General features: G+C 44.9%; 1 protein-coding gene across 1 annotated transcript in view; it reads left to right on the top strand.

Annotated features, from left to right (window-relative positions):
• Positions 1 to 7,048, top strand: part of GLB1 (galactosidase, beta 1) — a 130,668-nt gene extending 123,620 nt beyond the window's left edge. The window contains exon 15 of the mRNA XM_012646865.1: positions 6,515 to 7,048. Within this exon, the coding sequence (XP_012502319.1) occupies positions 6,515 to 6,784 (270 nt within the window). The 3' untranslated portion in view covers positions 6,785 to 7,048. The remainder of the gene's footprint in view (positions 1 to 6,514) is intronic.
• The last annotated feature ends 11,232 nt before the right edge of the window (positions 7,049 to 18,280 follow it).

Raw genomic sequence — 18,280 nt, 5'->3', positions numbered from 1 at the left:
AGTCCTAGCTACTTGGGAGGCCGAGGCAGGAGGATCAACTAAAGCAGGAGGATTGCTCGAGCCCAGGAGTTTGAGGTTGAAATGAGCTATGGTGACGCCACTGTATTTTAGCCCAGGCGACACAGAGAGACCCTGTCTCAAAAAAAAAAGCATGTCTGTTTTAGGTCACATTCACCAACATGTGCACACCCCCTACTCCCAGTAATTTCAGCATAACTTTTTAAAGAGTGTATACATTTTTTAAAAAATAGAATTTTTTAAAGTGTGTTTTTTATTGGTTCTAATCAAGAAGGGAATACAGATATTTCACTTTCAGTGAACAGTAGTCTGTAAAACTCTTAAACTAAAAGCAGAGGAACATGAAGGATTCTTTCAGAAGGGCTTCGTGTCTCCTCTTCAGTGAGTCTTTTCTTAGGCCGAGCTATCAACAAGTATTACAGTACTGTGAGTATTAGCAGTAGTAAGTGCTGCTAGGGATATATTGAATATACTCTGCTGAGTGGTGAGAATCTCGCCTCAAACAAGATGGACAAAGCTGTTTCCTGCCTAGAACCTGTGTAATAGCTGGACGTAGCTGATAAACCAGTCATCAAATGATATGAATTTCAAATAATGATAACAACTAGAAGAAACAGGAAGGTTAAAGGGATAGTGAGTGGGTTGGAATGGAAAGCCCAGCGCTAAGGAAGAGGAGGAGGTCATGACCCTGCCCGAGTGACCAGAGGCTTCCAGTCTGGAGGAACAGTGTTCAGGCATGGGGACTAGCTGCCACTCGGGGAAACAAGCTTGGTGTGGGGACACGCACCTGTGGTCCCAGCTACTCTGAAGGCTGAGGCAGGAGGATCATTTGAAGCCAGGAATTCAAGACCAGCCTGGGCAACTTAGTGAGACCCCATCTCTAAAAAAAAAGAAAAAGAAAAGAAGGAAGAAGAATGGAGAGCAAAGTGAGCAAAGGGGAGCATGGCAGAAACAGAGTGGGGATGAGGAAGACCTGGGCCGTGGCCAGGGGAAGGAGGTTAGAAGCAGGAATGTTGAAAATCTTGAGATTGTCACTTTTGCTGCTATGCAGCCTCAGTTCTAGAGTTAATAGGGGAAGTCTAGGCTGGGCGCGGTGGCTCACACCTGTAATCCTAGCACTCTGGGAGGCTGAGGTGGGAGGATCCCTTGAGCTCAGGAGTTCAAGACCAGCCTGAGCAAGAGCAAGACCCCGTCTCTACAAAAAATAGAAAAATTAGCCAGGTGTGGTGGTGCTCACCTGTAGTCCCAACTGCTCGGGAGGCTGAGGCAGGAGGATCGCTGGGGCCCAGGAGTTTGCGGTTGCAGTGAGCTGTGATGACTCCACTGCATTCTAACCTGGGGTGACTGTGAGACTCTGTCTCAAAAAAAAAGTGGGGGGGAGAATCTGGAGACCTGTGAGGAGGGTGCAGCAGTCTGAGATAGCTCTGATTATGACTTACTTTGGAAGCTAGGCTGTGAGGATGGGGAGAAGTGTTGCGGTTGTGGTCTGGAGATGAAATCACAGGCACGGCACCATGCCTCAGCTCTGCATCCCAGTGTGATAGCTATTAGTTACATGTGTCTATTTAGATTTAAATTTAAATCAGTTAAAAGTGAAAATTCAGTTCCTCCTTCACGTGTGTTTTTTTGTAGCTACTCTTTATGCTATTGCAAAAGTTGGGCATATGCCTACCCCGTGAAGTAGCAATTCCATTTCTAGCATTCTACTCCTATAAGAAAGATGTACGTGTGTGTTCCTAATGGCATGTACAAGAATATTCATATCAGCAGTGCTATTTTTATTTTTGTTTGTTTAAATTTTTTTAAAGTGGGGGCAATGAGAAAGGTGGTTCAATTTTCTTTTTTTTTTTTAAGACAGAGTCTCACTCTGTCACCCTGAGTAGAATGCAGTGGCGTCATCACAGCTCACCACAACCTCAAATTCCCAGGCTCAAGTGATCCTCCTCCTGCCTTAGCCTCCCACGTAGCTAGGACTACAGACATGCGCCACAATGCCCAGCTAATTTTTCTATTTTGAGTAGAGACAGGGAGTCACTCTTGCTCAGGCTGGTCTTGAACTCTTGAGCTCAAGCGATCCTCCTGCCTCGGCCTCCCAGAGTGCTAGGATTACAGGCGTGAGCCACAGCACCCGGCCGGCAGTGCTATTTTTAACAGCCAAAAGCTGGAAACAACCCAGATGCCTGTTTCCAGTAGTAAAAGGAATAAATAAACATTGGCATATTCATACCATTGAGTACCATACAGCAGGTAAAATCAACAAAGGACTATTCTATGTGATGAGCTAGATATTAAAAACTTTATGATGTATGATTATATTTATATATTTCAAAATTAGGCAAAATGAATCTATGGCAAGTAAAATCAGAACAGTGGACATTATTGGGGAGGAGGTGAAAGATAGTGACTTCAAGGGGGCAAGAGAGGTATTTCTGGGGCAGCTATGTTATTATTTCTTGATCAGGGTGCTGTTTACACAAGAGTGTTAATTTTTTTGAAAAAATCAGATATTGCAATGACAGACTACATTTTTCTGTGTGCATGTTATGCTACAGTATGCCTTAAAAATTTGCCTTAGGCCGGATGCAGTGGCTCACGCCTGTAATCCTAGCTCTCTGGGAGGCCGAGGCGGGCAGATTGTTTGAGCTCAGGAGTTCGAAACCAGCCTGAGCAAGAGCAAGACCCCGTCTCTACTAAAAATAGAAAGAAATTAATTGGACAACTAAAAATATATAGAGAAATTAGCCGGACATGGTGGCACATGCCTGTAGTCCCAGCTACTCGGGAGGCTGAGGCAGGAGGATTGCTTGAGCCCAGGAGTTTGAGGTTGCTGTGAGCTAGGCTGACGCCACGGCACTCACTCCAGCCCGGGGAAAAGAGTGAGACTCTGTCTCAAAAAAAAAAAAAAAAAAAAAAATTTGCCTTAAAAATGATAACGCCAAGTTGGATATGGCAGCACGTGCCTGTGGTCCCAGCTACTCAGGAGCCCAAGGTGGGAGAAGCCCTTGAGCCCAGGAGTTCGAGGCCAGTCTGGGCAACATAGTGAGACTCCATTCCTTAAAAAATCCAAAAAAAAAAAAAAAAAAGAAAGAAAGAAAAGAAAACCCACTAGAATCTCATGAAATTAAAACCAAATGTACAATAAAGAACCAATAAAATGAAGAGTTGGTTCTAGCAAAAAATTAATAAACCTGGGCAAGACCGATTGAAGAGGAAAAAAAAAGGCAAAGCTACTCAGTTATAAAGGATGAAAAACAAGGAGACATTACTAGAGACCTAAGAGGATATTTTGAATAATTTCATGTCAAAAATTCAAATGAAATGGGAAAATTCCCATAACTAACAAAACTGACAAAAGAAGAAGATGGAAAAATTGAAACAGCTATGTATCTATTAAAGGAATTGAATCTAAGAATCAAAAAACAAGACCAAAAAACCTTCCCATTCTTGTACAGGAAACTCAAGGCTTGGGTAGTTTCAAATTTTAATTCTACCATATATGCAAGGAAAAAAGGGAAATCAAACCTCTGCATTTTTTATGTGAAATTTCTTTCCGCTTCTGGGTTAAGGTTTGATAGCTCCAGGAACGCTAGCATGATCTGTCAGTGTACTTGAAGGAGGCAGTAACTCATTCACCCATCGTCACCCCCGAGCAGTCACTGGACCCGCTGTGTCCTAGGCCCTGTGCGGGCTGGTGTGAGCCAGGAGTACACGCACTGTCCCTGCCTGTTCAGAGAGTGTGGCTCACGGGGAGCTGGACGCATCACTGTCCACTCAGCAGCTGAGGGGAAGGGGACATAGGTAGAGTCTAGATAAGAAGGAAGCGTGGGTGAGTAAGAAAGACCTGGGCAAGGCTCTCTACTTCGGGGTTCTGTCAGTCACGGTTCAGTCTGGAAAGTGGAGCCACTCTGAGCATTCACCACCAGGAATAGGACCTCACACACGTGCGGGAGGAGCTGGGAAAGCCAAGGCCAAAAGCAGGGGGCAGAGAGTCAGGGGCGGAAACACTATACAGCCCTCCTGAAACACCAGCACGAGTAGTCCCGGGGAGTCTGAGAAGCAGGTCCAGGTCCCCAGGTAGTGCCTTGGGGAGCCTGCAGAGGTCTTTGGGAACTGCTGCCTCTGCGCGGCTGCTGCGCCGTTGTCAGCGCGGCCAGCATTTGGGAGGATGAGCTGGCTGGAGCTTGCCAGGACCCTTGGTTCTATCTGTCCCGTGTCTGACCAGCAGTGGACCCTCCCAGAGCAATGGCCGCTGCTCCCCGTTCCCCTTCCCAGTCTCAAGCCAGATCCTCTTTTGACAGCCCTGACCCAGAGCCATGCGGCGCAGGGGATGCGGGGAGTCAGTTCCCAGCTTGCTCACCAGGTTGACATGCACAGTGTAGCACGAGGGATGTGAGGGACAGTCTCTTGGAACTTTAGGTGTGAGAAGGGACAAAACCCAACTTTGTTCACCTGCTATTTGGTCAGGAGTTGGCTCGGCCCCTGTCAGGAACGTGGCACGAAGCCTGTGTAGCATATGCCGTCCCTCGGGTACTGCTCACAGAGCCCTGTCACTAATCTACCTTTGAAGCCATCTTCTCCCTTGACCACAAAAGTAAAATGCCACTGTTCTCTAATACTGCAAAAACAAGACACCCGCAGATTTTCAACTGATAAAAACCTGGTAAAGCTGTCATCATATATGCCTTTTAGGATAGATCGAGATAACGTATCCCATGGTAAAAACAAAAGTAAAATAGTTCTGAGAACTGTGACACCGTCTTCCTTTTTCTAAATGACTTCATCCAACAGACAGGTGGTTTTTAATCGTGGACCCCCGTCTTTTGTGGGCATCTGAACTCCAAGCTCTTTTCATTGCAGTAGTGTAGGGAGTGCTGCCATTCACGGAGCCCTTCCTGGGTGCCAGCCACTTGGCATGCACTGCCTCCTTCTGTTGTCATTGTCCCCAGTCACTGGTATGAAAAATTGAGTTGACCTGCCCAAGGTCAGACAGCTGGTAAGTGGCAGGACTAAGAATTTACCTAGGTAGGAAATTCAGAAGAAGCTAGAAAAAGGGGGCACTTGGAGGCTGAAAAATACCCAAAGGTAAGCGGCTGAGTAGCCCTGGGGTGAGCACCCGCAGCCGTGTCGCGGAGCATGGTGGGGTCAGCGCTCGGCAGGTAACAGCCGTGGCTGGGCCTCCTCCAGGCTGGCTCCCAGGAGAACTGGGCCACTCCCTTCTCCCTTTCTTTCCCCAGTTCCTTCTCGCTTCTTCCTTCCTTCATCTCTCAGATTTCTTTTATCTTGTATGTGTGTGTGATCTCCCTCCTTCATTTTCTCTCTTTGTAACGGGACGTTCCATCTGTTGATCCCATCCTTTGAGCAAACCCTAGCGCGTGCAGGGAGGCTGTGCAGACACACCTGAGCACGGTCTCTGTATTTCAGCAGTTTCTCCTCCACTTGTGTCACAGGAAGCCACTTCTGCTACTCACAGAAAGTGTTTTTGCAGCATGTGGAGTCACCTCTGCTCCTTAATCGAGTGTGCAGTCCGCACCCTCCCTCTGAGGGTGCCTGAGAGAACCCTTGAAGCACAGTGGTAATACAGACACCCGACTGGGTGGGCCTCTTCCCCTCCCTCAGCTCCACAGCCAGCTCAAGGGGTTGTTGGGGGTCCGTTCCTGGAGCCTGTCTGCTCTCAGGCCGCAGGCCCTGGTGTGCTCAGTGCCCTGCATTCACTGGGTGTACAGCGGCATGGTCAAGACCTGCCTCTAGGCTGGGCGCGGTGGCTCACGCCTGTCATCCCAGCACTCTAGGAGGCTGAGGCGGGAGGATGGCTTGAGCTCAGGAGTTGAAGACCAGCCTGAGCAAGAGCAAGATCCTATCTCTACTAAAAATAGAAAAAATTAGCCAGATGTGGTGGAACTCGCCTGTAGGCCCAGCTACTCAGGAGGCTGAGGCAGCAGGATTGCTGGAGCCCAGGAGTTTGAGGTTGCTTTGAGCTAGGCTGACATCACGGCACTCTACCCAGGGCAATAGAGTAAGACCCTGTCTCAAAAAAGACCTGCCTCTAGGAGGAGAGAACAAAGAAGGAAAACTCCTCTACTGAAGGCAGCACTTCAGCAGCTCTGTGTACAGAGAAGGCAGGGAGAGGCTGGCGCACGGAGACAGGCAGCACCTGGGACCCAGGACAAGGTTCAGAAACTTGGCAAAACAGCCACATTGTTCTCCAGTTCCGACATCTATGGCCACTGAAGCCAGTCAGAGGGATCAAACTTGTATTTTCCTGATGCAGGAGTGGGCGTTTGGGGCACCCACCCTCTGCCTGACTTGGCCAGATATCTCAGCAGGATGCTGGAGCCAAGACTGGCGTGGCCTCCTTCCCAGCCACATCTGCATGGAGGCATTTCCTGCTCGCTCCACTGCTGGCCCCTGCGTCAGGGCTGCCGTGTCCTCAAGGCTGTGGGTGCATCTGGGATTGATGGTTCTCTCTCTCTCTCTCTCTCTCTCTCTCTCTCACCAGGGTCAGGTGTGGATTAATGGCTTTAACCTTGGCCGCTATTGGCCAGCACGGGGCCCCCAGATGACCTTGTTTGTGCCGCGACACATCCTGAAAACCTCAACCCCAAATACCGTCATAGTGCTGGAACTGGAGCATGCGCCCTGCGACGACAATGACCCAAAACTGTGTGCTGTGAAGTTCGTGGACAGGCCAGTTATCAGTGCAGCTGTGACCCACAATCGTCCTTCCAAGCCTGTTAGTCAACACTCATGGCTGGGCGATATGTGGTAACTACAGCCAGTGATTTTGGGGGTTCTACCCTGCACATACCTCACAGACCTTCCCTGTCATGCCAACATTCACTAGAGAGTTAGATTGGAAAATGAATGTGTAGTGTGCGTTTTCACCTGTGGTTTCCCTGCAGCCCTGCAATGCCTAATCCCTGTCCTCGGGGGCCACCTTGGATGTGTCAGGGAGCTGACAGCACAGTAACGCCCAGACATATCTGCAGAGTTGGAAGCTTTACAGGTGTTCTTGATTTTTTTGTTTGGAAGAATCATGTTGTCTTTTTATTAAATAAAATTTCTACTCAAATGATGATGTCACTGTTTTTAATGTTGAGCAGGTATTAAATTATATGGTCTGACTTAAATCATAACTAGACTTGAGTGGGCTGAATAAGCCACTTCACTAGCTTGAAATTCAAAGGGGTGGAAAATAGTCTTGGTTTGATCTAGCGGACTGCTATTTGTCTGATCCTTATTTGACTTGCTTTTGAATTTCTGTGATGTCTACTAGGTAGCTCACAAATACAGCTCAAAATAATTATGAAAACAATCTAAATGATCCACATTTGCACAGTGTACCTAGTATGGTATATCTGTACAGTAGAATTGTATTTTAGTCATTAAAATGGTGATACAGATGTGTATTTATTTATATGAAGATACTTTCATATGTTATATAAAAAAAAGACTACCTTAAATTCGATCCCATTTTGAGTGTTTAGACGTAAGAGCTGCACATATTCACACACTCAGAACAGGCCTGTACACATGTCAGTAGACAGGCATACACATATGCATGTGCTATGTACGTGCACAGATAGGCAGGGACATGGTGTTGCATGACACGTCTCGACATGGAGCAGTGGCTCTCATTTGTTGGGTGCTTGTTCTATAGCATGCACAGTTCTGAGCATATCCTATGTTTAATTCACTTGTCCTTGACAAGAACTCTGAGAAATGTACCGTCGTCTCCCAGTTTATGGGATCACACAGCTGTAAGTGGCAGAGACGGGGTGAACCCAGCTAGTCTGGCTCCAGTGTCCAGCCACACACTGCATTCACAGACTATCCATGCATGCTAGTGTTACGTAGGAAATGTTTGGAATAACACACAAAAATGTTAATATGATTATCTCTGGATGGTAAGTATTTGAGAGATTGTTTACTTTTTCTTATCTGTATTTTAAATTCTTAACAAAGAATGTGAAATTTTCTTACAGGAAGAAGAAAGGAAAGATTAATCCATCTACCACATTTTCTTGGCAGTATGTTTTTTCCCTCTTTCATAGGCACAGATAATAAACATCTGGAATGCAACAGGGTGTTTTTAAACTCTGGCTGAGCCAGCTGCAAGAGGCGCAGGTAGGTTGAGACAATCTGAGACTGGAACTTAACTGAGGACTGTTGCATAGTGTGTTCTTCTAGACGTTCCGCACCGCTGATGTTTGGTCAGACCACAGGGTGAAGGAGATGCTACACGGACCCACGGCCTCACTTCATGACTCTTCCACTGCGAAGTTACCAAAAGTATAAAACGGTACTTAAGAACTGTGGACGGTGATAAGCCGTGGAAAGAAACGTGAGATGATTCCTTTTAGGGCACAATGTACCTTGGTAAATTGTACTTCCCCAGCCTCAGGGCTAAGCAGACAATGTCCAGAAGGCACAGTCAGTGGGGTATGGGCACCTCGTCGGAGTGTGTGCTTGACTCACACGCACTCGTCTGATCTGCAGAGCCACACTCTAGGGTAGACAACAGTAAGCCCATTTAACAGTTGAAAGTATTTAAAACTTTAACAAGAGGCAGAGTTGGTTTAAAATCTGGTCTATCCGTCTCCAAAGCCAGAATGTTGTGTTTTGTCTTGTCAGTGTGAGGGAATTTTGGGGCTATGTCCCCCCTTCTGCAGTACCATGCCATCCCTTGCCCGGGAAGTTTCTGGAAAACAGAATCTTAATGCATAAGTAGTACCACCTGGACTCCAACGCATCCAGCTCTCTATCCTGACTCTCGTGGAGGCATGCGTTTTGCCTGCTACAGTGTCTTTTTTTTTTTTTTTTTGGTTTGTTGGCATCTTCTAATACAATGTCATTCTTAGGTGTGCCTTCAGTCATTCCTGATTTCTCTGAATAACTTTATTTGAGATCTGTCTATCCGTGAATTGATTTAAAATTTAACTCTGTCTATGGATTCTTCCTCCGAAAATAATAAGGGGAGTACCTTTATTACCTGCTATATAAACCTTTTATATGAAATTATCTTTAAGCTGATTTTGATATTCCAGGGTTAGCTGAGCAGGCTTGCGCTAAGCCAACCATAACACTGACGCGCTTGGAATGTTACCATGTTCTCGGTCATCCTGGCGAACGTTGTGGCCTTTTCCTTTGTACTCTTTGTTTCTATGTACTCCGGACTTACATGACCTGCAGAACATCTTGTTTTAAACAGCTTTTTTGAGGTGTAGTTTACACTTACCATAAAACTAACCTGTATTAAGCTACAGTTCCGTGAGTTTTACTAAGTATATACAGTTGTGCGGCTGTTACCATGATCCAGGTGTAGAGCACGTCCTTCACCCCAGAAAGTTCCTTCGTGCCTGTTTGCAGTTGATCTTCACTCCCATCCCCATGCTGGGCAATGACTAATCTTTCCATAGCTCTGCCTTTTTCAGAAATTCCCTAGAACTGAGATGAGTTCTATGAAATAGTCTGACTTCTTTAATTTAGCATCATGTATCCGAGTTCATTCACGTTGTAGCATGGTCAGGAATTTGTTCCTTTTTATTGCTGAGTGTACCACCTTTTGTTTGTCCATCTGCCAGGTGATGGGCATTTGGATTGTTTCCAGCTTTTGACTATTATGAATAATGCTGATATGAACAGTCATGTACAATTCTTTGTGTGGTCACGTGTTTTCATTTCCTGTGGGTACACACAAGGTGTGGAATTGTTTAGTCATGTGTGATATATATTTAACTTTTTAAGAAATTGTCAAACAATTTTACAGTATCTTTTTTGAGGCTAGTAAGTAATGAAGAAGAGGCAGAATTTTACTTAGAATAACCCTAGTTTTCCCTTCTGTCCCTCTCTCATCCCCTCTGTCCCTCAGGCTGTTTACTCCTTTTTTTCTTTGTCCTTGTCAGTCTATCCATCTTTGTTTCTTAGCAAATCCAGTTTATTCAGAATGAAATTGTTTAGCACTAATCTAAAGTTGGGTTTTTTTCATTGTTTCTCCAACAAGCAATGTGTCTTCTGTCAAATGACACAAATAGGAAATGATCTTGTGTGGTCTTTGTTTCTCCCGCTTATGAAAAAAAAGTCATTTTCTGAAATCATTTTATTAGTCAGTGCGAGGGATTCTGTCTGGTCTGTGACAAAACACACAGCTAGCGTGGCCCGCCGGCTCGGGGGCTGCAGGGAAGTCAGGCTGATGTCTAGATAAGGCAGCAGGGTGGTTCAGGCTGCCAGCCCAGCCCCTGCGCCTGGTCTGACTGAGCGGTACTTCGCCAGTTGGCCCTTTGCCCTCTGACCCTGAGCTTTGTTAGAACTGGACGCCCGGCGGCTTTCTGGTTGTCTGTAAATGCCCAGGGAAGATTCTGAACTGATTCCCCACCAGACAGTTGCTCTGCTTGCGCCCCCAGGGGGCTTTCCCCTGTGTGAGGAAGCCGCCCACGAGCTTAAGTCCTCCAGACTCCCAGACCAACAGCATCGTCTCCTCAGGTCAAACAGGACAGGCTGGGGGGACAGAAACCCAGGTTCATGTTCCCACTCCATCAAGAATTCTTCTTCTCCTAAGCATGGTCCCACCTTGTGGGCTTTTAAAATTAAATGAGGTAATCATGAACATACCTTGCACAGCGCTTGCCATATAGTAGGTGCTTACTAAATGCCAGATAGAGTCTTTTTCATCACATTCCTCCACAGAAGCAGGTAAGAGATCTCAGGAAACCTGGGGACCAGGGGGAAAGAAACGACACCTAGGACACACCATCCTTTCCCCATGGCCCTTTGTGTTCAGTTCAACAACTTGGTTCTTCTGACCAGCCCTTGTGCTTGGCTGAGGGTCCAAAGGTGGAGGAGACAGTCTAGTATAAAGCACGACACGGACCAGAGGGGAGGGACGCCCTGGAAAGGGTGGAGGTGCTTCATCCATCGAGACCCTCCAGGATTAAGCCAAGATTGCTGTGGGCAGCGTGAGCCTACGGAAAAGACGAGATCCAGGATTTGGACTTTGGAGGTCCCCACATGGACTTGTTGAGTGATCCACTTCCTTAAAGCCTCTGCTTGTTCTCAAAACATAAACAACTTTCCATTGCCAACATATTGAATTCCTTGCTCTAAGGGCATTTTTCATCGTTGTGTGCTATTTTGGTTGTTGTCTATCTGCATAACAAACCACCTAAATAGTCTGCATTAGTGACATAAAACAGCTAATTTGTTATGCACAGGATTCTATGGCTGAGGAATTTGGACAGCCCTGCAAGGATGGCTTGTCTTCATTCTGTGATGTCTGGGCACTGCTGGGTACTGGAATCATCTGGAGGTTCCTTCACTCACTTGTCTGGTGTTTGGTCTGGGAGGACTTGAAGTTTAAGCTCAGCTGGGACTGTCAACAGCATCTACAAGTGGTCTCTCCGTGCGACTCAGGCTTCTTATAGCACAGTAGCTGGGTTCTGAGAGGGCGTGTTTCAGGAGGGAGCTCCCAGAAAGTAAACAATTCAACAGAAGCAGCGTAGCCCTTAAGACCTAGACTCAGAAGTTACATAGCGTCACTTCCACTGTACCCTGCTGCTCAAGGCAGTCACAGTCACTCGTATTCAAGGGGAGGGTACACAGACCCATCCCTTGACGGGATCGGTGACAAAGAATTTGCAGTCATTTTTAAAAACCATCACATGTGCACACAGTGCTGCATTGCAGCACAGTTTTGTGTATTTCTGTCCATCCACTAGAGGTCTGAAAACCTGGTGAACGTGAATTGAGTCCTTTTCATCTTTTGCCCAAAGCCCCACTGGCAAAGCACGGGGAGCCATCGGCTAAGTGGTTCATTTAGCCTGTTGTTTAGCAAATTGGGTCCCTTCATCTCTTGTGCAGGTTGCCTGGGCCCTGGCAGTCTCACCAGACAGTAGCTGAAGGGGACTTGGAACTCTGAACACAGGCTGGAAATCCACTGTGTGAACCCCCCACCAGCCAGAGTTTATGCAGGTGTGAGATGATGGGCACCGCACCCAAAGCTCAGTCTGGTTTCTTTGTTGTCTTTTGGTGAAATCTTTTGATTTAGATTTCCAAGCAAGAGGTACAGTCCGTCCAATTTACTTCAACTTTGCTTAATTTTTCCTAAGCAGTGGGATCTTTTTCCCAGAGTGCTTTGGCGGTTGTGGATCACCTGTCCTTTTTTCTGGCGCCTTTGAAGTCAGAAAGTATCCCAAGAAATGCCAGTGAAGAGTCCCTAGGGTTTCCGGTCTTATCACTTTTAGGGTGATGAGTGAGCTCCTCAGCATTTGACTATTATAGTAGGTGGTTTTTTCTGTTTTTGTTTTTGTTTTTCATTTACCCAACAGATGTTCATTCAGTACGGGCTCTGAACCCCATGCTACTGAGTAAGGCATATTTCTTGTCCCTCAGGAAGCACACAAATCTGTAAACAGACAACATAGTGTTGTGGGGACAGATGATGACAGGGATGAGACCAGGGTGCTGTGAGCGTGCTGGATGCAGTCTTAGACTTGACGTGAGCAGGGACTGGTCAAGGTAGGCTCCTGGAGTTGAGCCAAATGGAGAATAGGAGAAGAAGGACGAAAGGTGGGAGTGGGGAGAGAAAAAGCACTTCACAAAGGGAAGCAGCATCTACAAAGATCCAAGGTCTACCGAGACGATGGAGAATTCCAGAAATTGATGACATGTAGCTCGGTCTGCCTGGAGTTTGGAATGAACAAAGATGAGGCAAGAGAGATGCAGGGACCAGAGCTCTCTCCAACCAGATTATAGTATCCTGAAAAATTATTTTCACTCATCCTTTGTCCTCTGAAATTTCTAGGTTCATGTCTTACACTTTGATGGTGCTTAATAAGAATAATAACATTTGTAAAGTGATTTTAATGTTATTTTGCATATATTTTCTCATTCAGTCTTATAAGAACTTATGAAGAAATGGGGCAGATGGTATGCAACCCAATTTGCAATTTAGGAAAATTGAGAGGTGGGAAAGATTGTGATTCACACAAAATTGGGAGCCTGAAACTCAGACACAAGTCTCTTGCTTCCAGATCCCACCCTCTTTTCCCATCTGCAGGTTGCTTTGATTGATCGAGCTGCAAGGAGAAAGTTATATATTCCATTTAAGAAAATTCAAAACACAGAAGAACGATACTTCAGCCAAGTCTTGTCTGGTGTGCCAGTTAGGTCAGGTCTGAGCTGTGGCCCCAGGTTTTGGCAAATGACCCATGAGTCTCGTGTGTGTCTCTGGTGAGCAGAATGGCCTGTGTACATGGGACCCCAATGGACCCAGGTCAGGAAGTGAGAAATCCTCCACATGGAAGGTGGCTTCTTCACAAGGCTGGGCATCCCTCTCAGACAAACCTACTGTCAGAGACCAGCCTCTCTTCTGCTTTAATTTGCTCTTTAACAATCAGCAAATTCCCCAGAAATTTAGCAGAAAAGTTCCCTGAGCAGCAAGTTTCTCTGAAAGAAGTGGGCAGAGAGAAGGTACATGGAATTGTAGTTGAGCAGTCAAATGGTGACTCTTGGTTTTTCTCTGGAGGGAGCTCTTCCTCGAGGTGAGACAGGGCCAAGGAGACATGAGAGTGGGCAGAGAAGTGCTATAGACTGACATCGACTGGAGGCCCTTGCGTGCTAAGAACATCACGACTTCCCTAACGGGTGGCTGGGTTCGTCTGTCCACTGTCTGCTGTGATCAGTAGACACCAACACAGCATTTGCGAAGTCCAAAGAACAAATGTGGTGAAGTCCTCAAGAAACCACACCAGAGAGTTCATTTGTTGTGGATCAGAGGTTGTTGGGCCCCCCAGTGATCTGAATGAGTTTTTCATGGTTTTGTACCTAAAATTGTGATTATCTAGAACCTAAATGCCAAATCCTTCCACCAGACAGGATTTTTGCTGTACTAAATATCTATGAGGAGGAAGAAGAGCTCTAGAGGGAAGACAGTTGTTAAATAGAGGGCTAGTTTTGTTTTGTCTTTCTTTCTTCCTTTCTTTCTTTTCTTTTTTCTTTTCCTTTATGCACAGTGAAGACATGAGAGTTTTGTCTAGTTTTCTATTAAAAGCTTCTGTGAATACCTGACAAGCTGATAACAGGAAGGTACTGTTGGAATACAGCTTCCAGACCCTGTCCTGAAGTCATTGCAGATTCATCTCAGTCTCATTGCAAGCTCTATAGAAGCCAGCCTGGCTAAAGATGGAATTCTGATTGTTTAGGAGACAGAGGTGGAGAATGGAGAAAAAATATTGACATAACGTTCTGAATTTTTTCTACTCTGAGGACCAGAATTTTGGCTCTTAATAGCCAGGGAGAAGCTACCCATCTCAGCTGTTCAAATGGAGCAATGCTTTTGAGAGCAGCCAACTCTTTTATACTCTGGTATAAAACCTCAGTGCCCTGGCTGGGCATGGTGGCTCACGCCTGTAATCCTAGCACTCTGGGAGGCTGAGGTGCGCGGATTGTTAGAGCTCAGGAATTCGAGCCCAGCCTGAGCAAGAGCGAGACACCATCTCTACTATAAAACTAGAAAGAAATTGGCTGGACAACTAAAAATATATAGAAAAAATTAGCCAGGCATGATGGTGCATGTCAGTAGTCCCAGCTACTTGGGAGACTGAGGCAGGAGGATCGCTTGAGCCCAGGAGTTTGAGGTTGCTGTGAGCTAGGCTGATGCCATGGCACTCTAGCCCAGGCGACAGAACGAGACTCTGTCTCAAAAAAAAAAAAAAACCCTCACTGCCCATGTTACCTGTGTAAAAACATATGTAGAATGTGAATACCATACAGCTGGTGTGAACCAAACTTTCAGCCGTCCTCACTGGGCAGGACCCTTCAACATCACCTTGGCCCCAACGGCTCTTAGTGACAAAATTTTGCCATTTTCCGCTCCCATGTTTCTATACACTGAAATTGCCCCTTCTCCATTTCAGCGATCCTATCACTTAAGTCCTTGGACTTTGCATCTGAAAAGTCTCCAAGATTCATTCTTTATGGAAATGTTTTCAATTTCCAGTATACTCTACCAAAATGCTTGTAGCCTGCATCTCTTTTTTAAATCCAGGACAACTTTCATTAACTCATTCATTCAACTATTAGTGACTTGCTAATACATGCTAGGCATTGAGGATAAAATGGTAACCACTTTATCACCCCATCTTCCAATCTCTTTTTTAAGAGTATTATTGCTATCAATAGCAATAAAGAAAACATGACTCGTGTCTTCAAAAGGTTTAGAGTTAGTAGGAGAGATAAGTAGACAGTTCCAAAGTAGTCTCATGGACACCACGGTAAGGGATAGCACAGAATGGTAGAGCAGCACAGGAGGGGTTCACAACCCAGGCCCAGGCAGTCAGGGATTTTGTCTCACAGCAGAGCCTAAGAGATTTGAGTGTGTGTGGTTTATGGAGGGGATCCTCTAAGGAAAGAGGGAATGAGGAAAGAGTACAGAGCAGGAGAATTAAGGTAAGTGAGGAGGCCGGCATTGTGGCTCATGCCTGTAATCCTAGCACTCTGGGAGACCAAAGCGGGAGGATTGCTTGAGGTCAGGAGTTTGAGACCAGCCTGAGCAAGAGTAAGACCCTTTCTCTACAAAAAATAGAAAATTTAGCTGGGCATGGTGGTGTGCATCTATAGTCCCTGCTACCTGGGAGGCTGAGGATTGCTTGAGCCCAGGAGTTTGATGTTGCAGTGAGCTCTGATGACATCTCTGTACTTTAGCCCGGGGCAACAGAGTGAGATTCTTGTCTCAAAAAAAAAAAAAAGTAAGCAAGGAGACTAGCTTCAGCTTAAAACAACTATTTATTAATTCATGATTCAGTTGAGTAGTTCCTCTGGCCTGGAACAGATGGCACTGATCTTGGCTTGGCTCACTTACATGTCTAAGGTCAGGTGGTAAGTCAGCCACTTTGCTAGTTCCAGAAAATCTCACACACATTAATTGTACAACAAAGTTGTACTCACCTTAAGTCAAGGGGGCCAGCCATTTGCTGCAGGATGCCACTGAAGGGGACAGGGAAATAGTGGTGTTGTGGAGAGGTGGTCAGAAGATAGCCAAAAACAAGAGAAGAGGGCATCTGTGAGCTGTTAGCTGCCAACACTTGTAGAAGCTGGGGTGTGTTTGTGTGTGTGTGTGTGTGTGTGTACCATGGAGTTCTACTCAGCCACAAAAAACAACAGTGATCTAGTACTTCTTGTACTAGATCCATAAGGATCAGTACAAGTGATGGTACTGGTACAGCGCACCAGTCCATAAAGGAAATTTGTGTAGCATCATCAGCATTTGCTACAGGTCTCTAAGTGAAGACCTGAACTGAAGAGTTAGGTGAAGAGTTGAAGAAGAGCATTCCAGGTAAAGGAAACAGTATATGCAGATGGCTGGACCTAAGTGAGAGCAAGACCATTCACAGAAACATAGGTGATGGGGATGGACAATGGTAAGAAGACATGGCTGCAATGATATCAAGGAGCTAGATGTGAAGAGTCTTGTATAATTGTGTAAGGAGGATAATATATTTGAGGTGTTAGCCAATATTTCTGTGTTAGTCAGTATAGGCTAAATTATGTTACATAACAAACAACACCCAAACCTTAGTAGCTTAAAACAAAAATATTTATTTCCCATTCTTGCTACATGTCCTTCGCCAATCAGTTGGGGTCTCCATTGTCCATTGTTTTCACTCTGGGACCCATGCTGACAGAGCAGCTACCATCTGGAACATTGCTTTCACAACTGCCAAAGCAGGCAAAGGGAACATGGAAAATCACACATTGACTCTTAAAGCTCCACCTGGAAGTGATACCACAAAAAAAAAATTTTTAATTTTTAAAGTATCATTAGGAACACAGAGTCATCACAAAAATGATAAAATTCTAATCCATCAAGAAGATACATCAATTCTAAATATGTTTCATAAAATAAACTACGTGAAGAAAAATGATAAGATTACAGAAAGAAATGGACAAATCCTTCATCATAGAGCATTGAAAAGCCGATAGGATAGTAAGAAAGATAAATAAATCATTCAGAAACACTTTTGCATTTGATTACCCAAAGTAAACTAGCTGTGAAACTATGAACTCTATTTGGATGGGTTCACCAAAGTTCCGATGTCTTTTAGGATACTGACCCACATTAAGCCGAGTGGCTACATCCGGGCAATGCACTCCTCAGGGTAGGAGTGTAACAAATGGAAAGGACCTCCCTTCTCTGAATATCCAGGGGATGTAGATACAAGTGCCTTGCTGCTAAGCAAGGCAGGAATAAGTAACAACCCATCCCTGATAGATTGTGAGCACAGGTTAGCTCTAGCATGCATTTATGTTCTAAATTTGCATCACTGGGTTAATACAATAAACTTAAGGCAATTAATTAAAGTGTTATACAGAACTGATAGCACCCTACATGTCTGACACAAGCAATCTCAAAAACATCTTTGGAATAAGGGCATCTTTATCCTAGATCTTGGGAAATCCCCCTAAGTTATTTTCAAGGTCAAAGAGTAGTCGCAGTCAAATATAATCAAATACACAATAGAACATGGCAATATAAGCAAGAAGCAGCAGAAACATACCCACATAAACTTTGGCTATTCAAAGTATGAAACATATTTTAAAATACATATTCCTACAATATTTAGAGACAAAACAACTTTGAAAATATCTGCAGCAAACAGGAAACTACAACAAAACATCATGGATTTGCAAAAGAACCAAAGAACACTTTTGGAACTGCAAAATAAAATTATCAAATTTTAAAACTCAGTGTATGGGTTTGGGAACTGGTTAGACACAGTAGAAGAGAGAATTAGTGTATTGAAATATAGATCAGAAGAAATGATACAGGATATAGCATAAAAAACAAACATAAAGGAAAACATGGGAGAAAGGTTTAGAGACATGGAGGATAAAGTGAAATGATTAAATACCTATTTAATCTGAATTCCAGAAGGAAAAGATAGAATGTAGTAGACGCAATATTTGAAGAAACAATGGATGAGGATTTTCTAGAATCAACGTAAGACACCAGTCCACAGATTCAAGAGGCCCAAAGAATACCAAACATTGAAACTAAACAAAAATTCACACCTAGACGTGACACGGTAAAATTGAAGAACACCGGCAACAAATAGAAGCATCTTAAAAGCAGTCAGAGAATACAGGTTACCTTTAAGAGAGTGGCAGTAGACTCAAAGAGGATTTATCAAGGTAAAAATAGAAGACCAAGATAATAGATTTAACTTCTCCTCCTTCCTCTTCTCCACTTTCTTCCACTCCCTTCTTCTCC

The sequence above is a fragment of the Propithecus coquereli genome, unplaced genomic scaffold (assembly GCF_000956105.1).
Source record: "Propithecus coquereli isolate 6110/MARCELLA unplaced genomic scaffold, Pcoq_1.0 Scaffold251, whole genome shotgun sequence".
Classification (NCBI taxonomy): Eukaryota; Metazoa; Chordata; class Mammalia; order Primates; family Indriidae; genus Propithecus; species Propithecus coquereli.
The sequence above is the reverse complement of the archived record's forward strand: the minus strand, read 5'-3'. Positions and strand labels throughout refer to the sequence as shown.